This window comes from Clarias gariepinus, chromosome 7 (genome assembly GCF_024256425.1).
Source record: "Clarias gariepinus isolate MV-2021 ecotype Netherlands chromosome 7, CGAR_prim_01v2, whole genome shotgun sequence".
Classification (NCBI taxonomy): Eukaryota; Metazoa; Chordata; class Actinopteri; order Siluriformes; family Clariidae; genus Clarias; species Clarias gariepinus.
In genome coordinates, this window is record NC_071106.1 from 13,701,136 (window position 1) to 13,714,483 (window position 13,348).

General features: G+C 41.8%; 1 protein-coding gene across 4 annotated transcripts in view; it reads left to right on the top strand.

Annotated features, from left to right (window-relative positions):
* Window positions 1-13,348, top strand: part of srgap1a (SLIT-ROBO Rho GTPase activating protein 1a) — an 86,038-nt gene that overhangs the window by 60,446 nt on the left and 12,244 nt on the right. For 2 of the 4 annotated variants that reach the window (XM_053500060.1, XM_053500059.1), the window contains exons 12-18: window positions 895-991; window positions 3,704-3,764; window positions 4,704-4,781; window positions 4,901-5,035; window positions 10,418-10,523; window positions 10,787-11,011; window positions 12,836-12,915. In XM_053500060.1, coding sequence (XP_053356035.1) covers window positions 895-991; window positions 3,704-3,764; window positions 4,704-4,781; window positions 4,901-5,035; window positions 10,418-10,523; window positions 10,787-11,011; window positions 12,836-12,915 — 782 coding nt within the window. Of the gene's footprint in view, window positions 1-894; window positions 992-2,540; window positions 2,575-3,703; window positions 3,765-4,703; window positions 4,782-4,900; window positions 5,036-10,417; window positions 10,524-10,786; window positions 11,012-12,835; window positions 12,916-13,348 lie in introns of all 4 variants that reach the window. The other 2 variants (XM_053500058.1, XM_053500057.1) reach the window with 1 other exon arrangement.

A 13,348-nucleotide genomic window follows, 5' to 3' on the forward strand; every position in this document is an offset into this window, starting at 1 on the left:
AAGCTTGGGCAGACACCCAGTGGACTTTATGTATAAAAAATTTTTACTTGTTTAAAAAAAAAAATAGTGATCCCCCTGCCATGTGTTGCACCAGGTTTTGATTCAGATTTAGATCACATCAAACTTACCCCACCTTTCTATCAGACCCATAGACTGTATAAAAAGAATTTAATAAACTCCTCCAGTTGAGCTTCGGAACCTTTCTTTAGAAAATCTGCAGATTTCAGAAAAACCCCACGGCTCTGGTCGTCGCCATCTTGACAGGAGCTGATTCCACTTAAACCCCAGTTAATCCATTAAGGGTCAAACAGAAACATTCCAAAAGCTTGAACAGCCTCCCAAGAGAAGTGGAAGCAAAAAGGGGACCAACTCATTTTAACAAGAGGGATTGTGGAGATTGACTCAGCTTTTAAGCCTAGTGGACATTCAAGGAACTGCATGTTTTGTACAATTTTTTTAGAACTGAAGGTTGCCCTTTTGAATAGACCCCAAAATACCTCACAAGTTTCCTGAACAGGGTCGGGTACAGCCTGGTAGGTGTCTTCTTACACTCCCTGAACAGAATTAAAGAGCAAGTTCACGCATTACGCCAACACTCAGTGTCCTGTCCGTGACCGGTTACTCGTCCTCTCGTCTCTGAGAGCTTTATTTCCCTTTGGCAGGCCTCACAGTGCTGATTACTGGGTTTGATGTAATATTAGCTGTACAGTTGAGTCTACTCAGCGTCAGTGTTTTAAAAGGTCAGTCGACAGATTACATGCAGGCTCATACTGCGCAATAAATACATATAAAAAAACGGTAGCTGTTTTCATTCTACGTTAAATGTTAAGAACAAATGAAAATATTCTGCCGATGTTTTTTGTATAAATGTATAAACATTTCTTCATTTCATAGGCCTCCAATCCTTCCTCCTAAACCACTCTGGAGGCCCAGACCTCGTTCCGTTTGTAACATTAAGCTATTTAATGGCAGTTTGGAGGCCTTTATAAAGGTACAGATTGTAGCAGATATGAGAAATCATCATCTAATGAGCCTGTAACCTGCTCGAGCCTCAGCTTCTCCCTGAGATTATTATAGTCTGTCTGTCTAACCTGTGAGATCACTCTTTACACACAGAAGAAACATGGGGCTGTGTCTATGTCTGTCTATGTCTACGTGTCTGTGTTTTTGTTTGTGTGTGCATGTCTTTGTGTTTTTGTTTGTGTGCGTCTGTGTGCGCGAGCCAGTGAGAATTCTGTGATTCGGTGCACTGCTTTAAGAATGGATTTCCGAGCTGATTTAGTAGTTAATCAGGTGCAGGACTGTAGTGATTCCCAGTGTAAACATCATAACTAAAGGCTTTAGTAAACTCCTGTCTGGCTTTGAGAGCTCCTCCGAGATCTGTACCCAACCACAGAGACCATTATATTAGCTTTAGGCTGTGTGTTCTGAGTATGTAGCTCTTATTAGTTTTGAAGAAACTGTTTATTTATTTCTTTTTTTAGAACTTTGGCTTCACAGTTGCTATTTCTTGCACCAGTAATTATTTAACCTGCAAAATGTATTTATGTTTTTAATAAAGTCATAACTTCAGTCGTAAAGCCAAAACAACCCTAAACTGACTGAACGGCCAGGAGACTATTTTACAGTTTTTAGCACTAAGTATGTCTGTCTGTCTGTCTGTGTCTCTGTCCCTGCCTATGTGTCTCTGTCCCTGCCTATGTGTCTCTGTCCCTGCCTATGTGTCTCTGTCCCTGCGTATGTGTCCCTGTCCCTGCGTATGTGTCCCTGTCCCTGCGTATGTGTCCCTGTCTCTGCGTATGTGTCCCTGTCTCTGCGTATGTGTCCCTGTCTCTGCGTATGTGTCCCTGTCTCTGCGTATGTGTCCCTGTCTCTGCGTATGTGTCCCTGTCTCTGCGTATGTGTCCCTGTCCCTGCGTATGTGTCCCTGCGTATGTGTCCCTGCGTATGTGTCCCTGACCCTGCGTATGTGTCCCTGACCCTGCGTATGTGTCCCTGACCCTGCGTATGTGTCCCTGTCCCTGCGTATGTGTCCCTGTCCCTGCGTATGTGTCCCTGTCCCTGCGTATGTGTCTCTGTCCCTGCGTATGTGTCTCTGTCTCTGTGTGCCTGCCTGTCTGTGTGTCTGTCTGTCTGTCTGACTGTGTCTATGTCTCTGTCTATGTGCCTGCCTGCCTGTCTGTCTGTGTTTCTGTCTGTCTCTGTTTGTCTGTATTTCTCTGTCTGTGTGCCTGCCTGTCTGTCTGTCTGTGTTTCTGTCTGTCTCTGTTTGTCTGTATTTCTCTGTCTGTGTGCCTGCCTATCTGTGTGCCTGTCTGTATTTGTGTCTGTCTGTTTGAATGTACGTGTGCGCGCGCGCGCGTGTGTGTGTGCCCCCTGTGTTCTTTCTCTCTTTGTAAAGGCTGACTCTGCAGTGTCTTTGGCAGACTGATAATAATGTGTGGGCTGTTATTGGTGGCTTGTAGTGCTGTTACTGACTAACTGGTTCTCTTTCTCTCTTCCTCTCTCTTCCATGTTCTTACTCTCTTTTTTGCTCGTAGCCGTGGACGACGGAACTCTCACACCCGGCATCAGGTAGAGCATCTTCATGCTGTAACTGGCTTATGCTGCCTCTTGCCCCTGCTCGCAGCCTGAACATGTTGACCTTATGTACTCTCGTGCACTTTAACAGTGATGGAGAACAACACGTTAATCTTTACAGTCCCACCCATGTGTCCAAAATCACGATTTATTTACTGATTAGAGTACAAATTCTTTTATTGTATAATACTTCTAAAATATATTTAGTAGGTATTACACAAAAGTGTGTTGTCCTTTAAAAAAAATGTTTAAAAAAAAAAGTCCGATTATTTATTTGACCATCCTATGTGTGAAGTGACACAAAATTTGCCTGAGTGCACCTTAAATGTTTGATCGGGCCTTAGCAGATGGCCATCAGGTTAAGCGTCCATTTGAAAATTTCCTAAAGTTGTAAATAAGAAATTCGTCTCAAATTTGTATCAGATGAGCTTGAGCAAGGTATTAACATAAAACCCAAATAATATTTTCTGACTCGCAAAGTATTCCACCATGAGGTCACGAGATCTGGCTTCATATGTGTATAAATCAGTCGAAAATGAGCTGCTTGGACATTTTGACGTATCCAACAGACGCATTTTCCGGACCATGCTGAGAATAGCTGGTCTCTAGCCGGCCTGTCCGCATACTGTAGTCCTGCACTCCCAGCTCATTCTCTTTATTAAAAGCATATAAGGAAGAACCGTGCCAAGTCTAGAGCTAGCGGTGGCAATGTCAGCCAAAGACAGAGAGGAATATTTACCCTGCAACAGGCCGAGACGGTCGTCCCGGTGAAGAACGATTTAGGATGTTGTCTGAGACTCGTTAGTGTTGTTTTGTTAATTTGTACGGCTCGAGCTATTATCGTGCACAATGAGGTGTACAATTAGCTCCTGTTCATTATACTGTATGTATTCATTACTAGATGGGTAACATTTTATTTTAAGCAAAATAAAATTCCCACAGGGTGTGTAATCACTCCTTTTACGAACTAACATTTAAAACAAACAGCATGCATTATGAATTAAAAGGAATGCAAAGTTTTGCTTGGTTGATGTTTAAAAAAAAATACTGTAATAATAAGAATAATAATGAAAGCTGCATCACGTGTATCAGTATTTAATCAGTGTTAATTTTCTCTTTGAAGGACTCCGGCCAAGTTATTCCACGAGTGGTAGAAAGCTGCATTCGATTCATCAATCTTTATGGTGAGCCGCATTCCAGTTACATCCTCCTGCCTTTCATACTGTCTAATCACACGGTGCTCAAGCTCGTGATTGTTGTCAGTGCAGCAGGAGAATAGGCCTGGGAGGAAGTTTACTGTAGCGCCCGTGTTCCGGCGTCTCTCTTCTTTATTGCCATCTCTCTGCAGACTGTCTGCAGTTTGGGTGTGGCTCCGTCTGCCTTGACCGAATGTCTTGCAGATTTAGTGCCAAGAAAACCTTTATATATTTGACGAAGTTTTGCAGTCGTGAGTGGAACAACAGAGAAGTGTTATCATGTTAGTCCTGAAATCTCGTTTCGCTGTAGTTATTATTATGTCTGGGAGCCAAGGAAGTTGAATTGGCTGTGCTGTCTGGATGGAAGGGATGGCAATTTTCATCTTGTCGTTCGCTCTCCATTGCAGTGACATTCATGGGTTGTGCTTGCAAAAAGAGGGCAGGAAGTACTTTCCGCTGAGTGTTATGCCTCCCCTCGACACAGCATGGTGTAGCACTTTAAAAAGAATCAAGTACCAGCATCAAAGCAAGTACTACATCTCCTCATCCTCATCATTTGCTCTCATGTAGGGGAGGAGAGTTAACTAGTGGGTAGAAAAATTGGATAGAAAAAAGCGGGGGGGTCTTGTCCATGGTGTATTCTCGCCTCACTCCCATTGTTCCCGTGATAAACTCTGGATCCTGAATCCACGGCAACCCTGACCAGGATAAAGCAATTACTGAAGATGAATGATTGATCGAACGGCTTCAGCCTTTCTGACCCTCATTAATTAAATCTGATTAGAGAACGCGTCCATCCTGAGAAAATTTGCATTCTCCTCTCGAGCCAAACTCATCCTTTCAACCGTTCTGATAGGGCACTGCATGTCTAGTGCTTCTTCACTTGTTTTGATATTTCTCTCCCTCTCTCTCTCTCTCTCACCACAGGTCTTCAGCATCAAGGCATATTCCGTGTTTCTGGCTCTCAAGTCGAAGTCAATGACATTAAGAATTCCTTTGAAAGAGGTGCGTAGTGAAATGTTATCACACTCAAACATAAAAAAGGAGTTTTTTTTCTTCTTAAAAAATCTAAACGGTAAGTCTTAAGTATAGCTTCATTAACTGAAACTCGCCGTGTCTCCCAGGCAATGACCCTCTGACAGATGATGAGGATAACCATGATATCAACTCGGTGGCTGGAGTTCTCAAACTTTACTTCCGAGGTCTGGAGAACCCCCTCTTTCCTAAGGAGAGGTTTAATGACCTCATCTCCTCCATCAGTAAGTGCACACATGCGTACAAATCTCAATCGTGACATTACAGAAGGACAATGAATATATGAGTTAGAAGCGCGGACATGATGACTAAATTATGATGTCATCTGATGACGTTTGCGCCAAAATCAGCAAAACGTTTTGGGTCGGATATTGGAGGAAAATGAGTTTGATCCGATCCTATTATTACAAGATACTACTTGTAATAATAATATAAAGAAGAGGAAAAAGCGTGCATGCGTGCCTGATGAGCAGGACTAATCTAACCTCAGTTGTTTGCGTGCGGCCTGTACTGTGTGCGAGATATTTCTCATCAGATCATTGTTAAAGACTTTTATTCATCCCTAGCACATCGGCCTTGTGTCCTCTTATTGAAAGCTGCCGGTTATTAAAGCCGTGAGCTCCTCAGTAAAGTAGCAACAGTGGTGGTATTTGATAGAGCGGTGTAGCCTGAGGCTAGTGCTGGCAGCTTCACTATGCAGCAGTGTGTCCGTCCATGCTGTGACGCATAACCGCACCAGCCTTGCTTTGTGCTGGAGTGAAAGGCACATTGTCGCATCGATGCTTTGGACTGGTTTGCGTGATCAGAGAGGGGTTTTTTTTTTCACTTTTCCCTGATTGATTTAGTGTAACGGAGTATAAAGGGGTGTTTATTAGACGACGTGGATTTGAGTTAATGGGGATTTGTTTTGTGTGTGTGTGAGAAAAAGGGGTTTGTTGTTTGTTAGGCCTTGTGTGTGGATGTGTATCAGGATGTCTGGGAGTTTGTGTGTAGGCTGACCAGACAGTGTGACTGATAGGGATTCCCTGCTGATTACACACACCCTGTATCTTTGCCCATGCCATCAGTGCGCTGGCCTGTACCTCGGACAGCTGCATGCCACGCTCCTCCCTCGTTAACATGCACTCATCCCTTCACTAACTCTGCTCCATAATGCAGTTTTATTATTATTATCATCGTGTGCGTTTATGAGTCAACTCATAGCTCCAACGAAGAAATTCTCTGTATAGGTGTGTTGAATTTTCAGTTTGTTTCAGCTTCATTCTCTCTCTCTTCCATAACTCACGTACACACACACACACACACACACACACACACACACACACACACACACACACAGCTTAGCTCTCTTAGCTAATTTAAATTCCTTGCTCTTGCCACTCTAAATATATCCAGTCTGAGTTGTTGCAATGAGTACTGTGGCAGAGTTTAGAGAGTCTGTTGTGTAGCTTCAGGCTTCCAGCTGGTGTGTCGCTCATTCTGAAATATGCAAGTCAGACACGCAGGCACGTGTAAGACAAAGTAATGTGGCATGGCAAATTCCCAAAAGCCCATCTCTCGAAAGGCACAGCAGGCAGCTTTTTTTTTTGGTGTGACATGGCTATTTTAAGCCACTATGAAGCGGATGAAAGGATCTGCAGGGGCAGATATGGATGAGCACAGATCCCCTGTGTGTGTCTGTGTGTGTGCGTGCGTGCCTGCATGTGCGTGCACGCACGCATGTGTGTGTGTGTTAGGAACAGAAGTACGGCACATCTTGTGCCTTGTAATCTGCCATCGTAGCACCACAGCGAAGTGCTCACTGAGTCAGCAGACGTTGAAAGAGACAAACTCTATTATTTAGCTCAGAGCTGAAAAAAGTCAAGCATTCTGTTGGACAGCTTTTTTTTTTTCTACTCGATAGTTTTGCCAGTTCAACTCAAAGCTGCTTTTAAAAAGAGTCTCGCATACCTGGCTTCACTCTCTGCTCTAATAATCAGCTTTACGAAGGTGTGAGGTGCTGATAGAGGCACAATTTAACTGCACTATTTAAAGAATACTCGTGATTTATTATTCACCTTCGTCTCATGAGGAACGCTGGGTCTCCGAGTAACTATTTTATATTATTAAGTGCTCGCTGTAAGTCCGTTTCTGTTCGCACTCAGAATTATGGACGTGTAAATCACATGTATATCCATTTCTGGATGTATAAATAACGATTTATTAATTTTTTTCTTATTGTTATGCAAGGAAATTATACTGAGATGATGTTTCTAGAGAGAGGTCATACCCAAGGAATTATGTAAGGATGTAGGAACATAGGATTAGTTATATTCAGTTCTATTGAGATTACATGAAACAAGTTAGATCGCTTTCATTAAAGTTTTCTTTCTCTCAAATCGAATAAGACATAATCATTTAAAAAATCACAGATCCATGCTTTAGTCTCTGTCTCGATCTCTGTGTTTAGATCATTTGCCATAATGAAGTAATAGAATCCAGTTCAGTAAGACTAAATAAAGCATACATATTGTAAATTTGTTCAGGTACTTTAATTAAAAGTACAGACAAATACATCTCATAGTTTCCAATTAAGGAAAGAGAAATGTTTAATATATCAATCAGTGAGGGGCGTTTAAGACAAACCTTTGATTATGCAGAATAACAACACATTTATTAAATTTCTTTTTCTACATAATCCCCTGGCACTTATCCCAGCGTTTCGCTAGTGCTTGGATACCTCAGTATGCCGTAAATCATGATCAGACTGCCTGCTTCATGTCTGAAACGCTGGCCTCCCAGGAACTCCCTTAATGGTCTTAACATGTGCAAATGACTTAGACTAGGATGGGAGTTATTGACACATCCCCCGTTCAGTCCTGACCCCACTCAATGTGCAAGTGGTGTTGGTGAATGATTGTGTGATGCGTCTTTTCCGCAGAATAGAAACAAGTTTTCCGTTGATTTTCAGGGATGAGGCGTTCCACACATTGAATGTTCACAGGAACCACAACAGTATAAGCCTCCTCGGCCAGGATCGTCCGTCATGGACAAACGGCCTTCTTTAAAATGATTTACTGCAGCTAAGCATCTCATCACCACAGTGTGCTTAAGAGTCTTCTGTAAATGTCAATCGGTTTTACAGTTTGATTAATAAGAAATTTTATTAGTTGCGAAAATTTATTTGATGTCAATGTCCCTCGTAGTAAGAGATGATACATATATAAATGTTTTTTGAAAAGAACTCTCCAAAGAGGTGAAAAAGAAAAAACTAAAATTTTTAATTTTTATATTTATTATAAACAGTGATGCATTGTGTTGATTTTCAGCATGAACAAATTTAATACTTTTCAGATTGTCTAAAAGCAAACATCTCTAAAATGGCATTTCTTCACCAGTGTTCATTTTGTCACAAAGTTGAAACTCCGCATCTGCTCTTGGGAGGAAAGAGTGCAACGGGGCGAAAAATCCAGGCATGCTGAGCTGGACGTGGGATTAAGTTACTGTCAGCCAAGTGCATTCGAACAGCGTTCCGCATGTGTGCTAATTGAAACCAGTCAGATTCCATCGCACTCGATCCCACAGTGAAATTGCAGCAGGTTTACACTTTGTTTTATTCTAACTCAGCTAGGTTTCAGAAAAATCAATCTAGACTGCTTTACACCAAAGTCGGTGCGTTATGCACATATTATGTTATATTATATAATATAATATACATAACACAGTTGGGGCTAGCTCACCCTAGGTAGCATAAGAACCTGATTATAAATCTGATTCCAGTTTATTTATAGCGGGTATGAGTGGGCACGTTTAGATAGAGAGGTGGCATTAGACATGCAGAGCTGGTGATGTGCCATGCCTGACACATTTTTCCCATAAGGACATGACTGAATAATTATCGGCCAATGTCGTGCTGTTCACCGTAACTGAATGGGTTGAGAGTTGCAGGTTTAATTGAGCATGGCCCTGTCCTTCTCAGTGGTTTACAGATATTATTTGTTCTGTTAAAAGTGTCATATGGTCTTCTGTAATAAGATCAAGATTTACAACAAGATTCAGCTGTGACTGTCCACGACTAAAAAATAAGGCTTGAGTTCTTGAGTGTTTTCCCTTTGTTTAATACCTTTAAAACAAGAATGAAAGAAGAACAGATGGCTGTACCTTGCTTATAATGCTGCAGGCAGAGGAGACGTGCATCATAGTGAATAATTTATGACTGATTTTAAATTTTATGGTTTTCTAGATTTTATTAGGCTGGGTTTGGAGTAACCGAATGGTTCCATGGTCTCATACTACATTACTATATTAAAATATTAGGTACATTACAGGAAAATCTTATAGGAAAATAATCCATACCAGGTTTTACCATGTTGGAGTGCACCTTATCGCAGTTATGTCTTTTATAGCACACATCAGGACATGCTGTTATAGGAACATAATGCACTAATCGTTTATAGGGAAGGAGTTTTTTAATGTGTTTTTTTATGCTTTTTATCACTTTTTTGTTACATGCAGTGCAACATTTGTGAGGTAAACTATTTCTTGTTATCGCTACGACAGTTACAACAGCTCAAGCTGTAAGCAGTCTTTTACTCACCAGCCACTCTGACGAAGCAATCCAGAAAATCCAAATACCTTCTGAAGACTTTTCATTCCTCACTCCTCTGAAACTGGAGACTCCTTCCATAAAAGGAATGATCTAATGGAAATTTTTCAGCTTAACAATTGACACTATTTTTAATTGGCTGACTGTTACTACATCAAGTCCTTAAATCTGAACACCTTTAAAGTTAACCAGTTAAAAAATGTAACCACTAGGGCCATAGCTTAATGGTGTAGCTCTGGGCTACTGATCAGAAGGTCGATGGTTCAGGCCCCAGCTTCACCAAGCTGCCCTTTGTTGGGCTCCTGAGTAAAGCTGCTCCAGGGGGGTTGTATCGTGTGTCTGACCCCAACGACCCAACAAACAGGAATATGCAAAAAAAACACTTTGCTGTCGAAAGCATTAAATGTGCTTCTGTTAAATGTGTGCGTGATGAAGGTGTCTTTAATGCTGTTGAATTTAATGCTTGACCATGGCAAGAAGCTGAAAGAAACCTAACATCCGTTTTAATCAGCTGTGGATGTACAGATGTACGGGAGTTATAATTATACAACATATTAAACTAGTTATTCCATATACAATGCCAATCAAAAGTTTGGACATGATTGTATGATCCTGATATTTATATGGTAGATGAGGTGAGTTATGGTCTTGCTTTCCTGGGATGGTCTTCACGAGAGCCAGTTTCATCATGGTGGTGCCTGATGGGTTTTGGAAATGCACTTGACACAATACTGTTCCAGAACAGCTGACCTTCATGTCTTTAAACAGCTACTGATTGTTTTTTTTTTTGTAGTTATTTAAAATAGTTTTTTTTAAATTAATTTATTTATTTATTTATTTAAAAAAAATGACTTATTGCGCATTTAAATGTGTTTAAAACCAGACTCTTGACTCACCGGGAAATCGTGCTTAATTTTTTTCAGCTCCTCATCTGAGTTTGCATTGACTGATTTATGTTTGATCTCTCTCTCTCTCTCTCCCTCTCTCTCTCTCCCTCTCTCTCCCTCTCTCTCTCTCTCAGGAATAGAGAACCTGTATGACAGGGCTCTGTACTTGCGTAAAATCCTCCTCACAGTCCCCAGATCTGTCCTTATCGTCATGCGCTACCTGTTTGCTTTCCTCAACCAGTAAGTCTGAATACATACATTCATGGCTTCACACCCTGCACAAACTGCTTATATAATATACACACACATACATAACCTACATTTACTTGTACTGCAGCCACACTGAACACGGATGTGAACCCACAAGGAGACATCTCATAGAATCCGCTTGAGATTCAAGCATGATTGAGCATGATCGAGATCATTATTTGAAATCCTTAATACTTTACTTTTGATGACTTGTATAACAGTAATCCTCATTACTTCCCACTGTGTGTTTGCAGTCTGTCCCAGTACAGTGACGAGAATATGATGGACCCCTACAACCTGGCCATTTGTTTCGGGCCCACCCTCATGCCCACCCCTGACACGCAGGACCAGGTGTCTTGCCAAGCCCACGTCAACGAGGTCATCAAGACTATCATCATCCACTACGAGACCATCTTTCCTGACACCAAGGAGCTAGACGGTCCCGTGTATGAGAAATGCATGGCCGGAGGAGAATACTGGTGAGAGACGTGGGCTGAATACATCTGTTAGCTTGGCACTGGAAGGCTTGGACAAGCGCTGCTGATAGACAGCAGCATGGCTTAGAGGCTTAGAGATTTTTTTTGGTGTGTGTGTGTGTAAGGTGTGCACCATAGTGCTGAGTTCAGCTTTAATACATTCAACAGATGTTTTAAGTGTGTTTCTAGGGTTGCTGGAGGTGGGAACAGGTCCACAGTTAAGAGGTCTTTGAAAGAACTAGTTTAAAGAGTGTGCGAGAAAGAGAGAGAGAGAATCCATGTGCTCCAGAGACTGTGTGTGGGTAATTAGATGAAATGATGGGGTGTCTGTAGTAAGAGCTTTCGACGGGACGGCATAGTTTTGCTATGAGCGGTTCACGTGGCTGCTTCAGCCAAAGTCTTCCTGAAAATTACAGTCATTAAAGTAAGGAAGACTTAAAAAACAAAAACGATGGTAAATCCTGCATGCCTTAAGGAGGAGGAGAGGAAAGATATAATGCCCTTTGTGAGAGCCCACAGGTCTGTGTGTGTGTGTGTGTGTAAGAGAGAGTGTATGAGAGGGGAGGGAAGCGTATCCTTCAGTCGTCTTAAACCAACTTTACTGCTCTTATCATCATCATCTCTCTCTCTCTCTCTCTCTCTCTCTCTCTCGATCTCTCTCTCGAACAGCTTCAAAAACAACTCTCTCTCTCTAGAGAACGGCTGAAGCAGCTCAAATGTAGCTCTGTCCTTGAGTTGTTAAGGTTTTTCCCTTACAGACACAGACTAAAACCTCCCCTCTCTCTCTCCGTCTCTCTCCGTCTCTGTCCCTTTGATTCCCTCTGATTACAGGGTGTATAGGTCGCAATCTACTGTATCATGCTGTGTATCTAATATTTGGACTGTTAGTTCCAATTTAAACACACACTGCACCTCGGTGAACATCCCGATCACGATGACCCCAGTCACCCGAATGCTAATGATGTCCAGAGTCTTATACGCTTGCAAAACTTCCTCCGCTTTACAGTATACAGTACAGGATATGTGGCACTTTGGGTGCTGAACCGCACACTATAGACTCGAGGAGATTCGACCTAAAATAGATCTAGGTAGATTAGGTAGGGTACCAATAGGATCAAAGTAATTAGAAATATCTGATTTAGTCTGGAAAGGTTTCTGACACACGGCAGAAGTTCGCATAAGGCTTAGGATGGAGAATAAAATGTTTCTTATTATTAACTTGGCTCATTCTCTGAATGTGATTAATGGGAAATCAAAGTTGACATGCCTTACAAATGAACGTTTTAATAGTTCTTCGCACATCGAGCTTGACGTGTCTGGGAAAAGGAAAGGGTTAAATTTGTGCTAAACGCACCATAACTTTGAAAGATACCAATTTAGCTCAGTTGGGACTGCAGAAGCTTCATACGAGTCTCAGCTGAATTTTGGAATGCATTTTCGCACAGAATCAGGCTTGTGGAATTTGGCCCTGCTTACTTACATTGTACAAAACTTCACGGTCGTATGCGTGGAGCAGGAAAATGACCAAATAAAAACTATTATAACGTACTTGTATGCACCTCAACTCTGATTGAACTAAAAAAAAAAAGCTTGAACTATCCTTTTAAATTGGCACACGTGAGGAGCAACACAAAAAAACATCATCTTAAACCTCATCTTGTCTTGTTCCTGGGTATAGCCACATTTTTGGGGGATGTGCTCGTTTTGTAAAAACAGTGGTAAATAGAGGTACAGTACATCTTTTTTTTTATGTCAGAAACCATGGGGGATGTCATGTGTGTAGTATCGTCATGACTTTTTTTCTCCCTGCTGCTGTTCCCTTTGCAGTGAAAGTCCATTTAGTGAGCACGGAGTCCTGGAGGATGTGGATCAGGATGGAGGTGCTGAGACACACACCAGCGAGGATGGTAAGTGTGGCTTTAATTTAGTGCTGGGATTTGTGTGAGTGTTACTTAAGTGTTAGGCTCCATGTGACCCGGTTCGATGCGGTGTCCTGAGGGTTCTTTTACATTTTACAAAAACATGCTAATTGGTAGATTTGTGCCTCTAAATTGCCCCCGTGTGTGTGTATGTGTGTGATTGGGGTCATGATGCGATATTTCCAAGGAGTATTCCAGCCTTTTGTCCAGTGTTCCTGGATGTGATCTGAATACACCACCACTCTGAGCCGAACAAAATCCTTACCAAAGATGAAGTTTGTATGACCTGGATTCAACATTTCCTTATTAAGCTGAATCAATAACAAGTCCTTATGCAAGCATAGATCCAGTCAATATCCTATACTAATCAAGTAAAGGGTTTCTCGATCTGTGTAATGTAATGTTACCAGACTGACCCAGT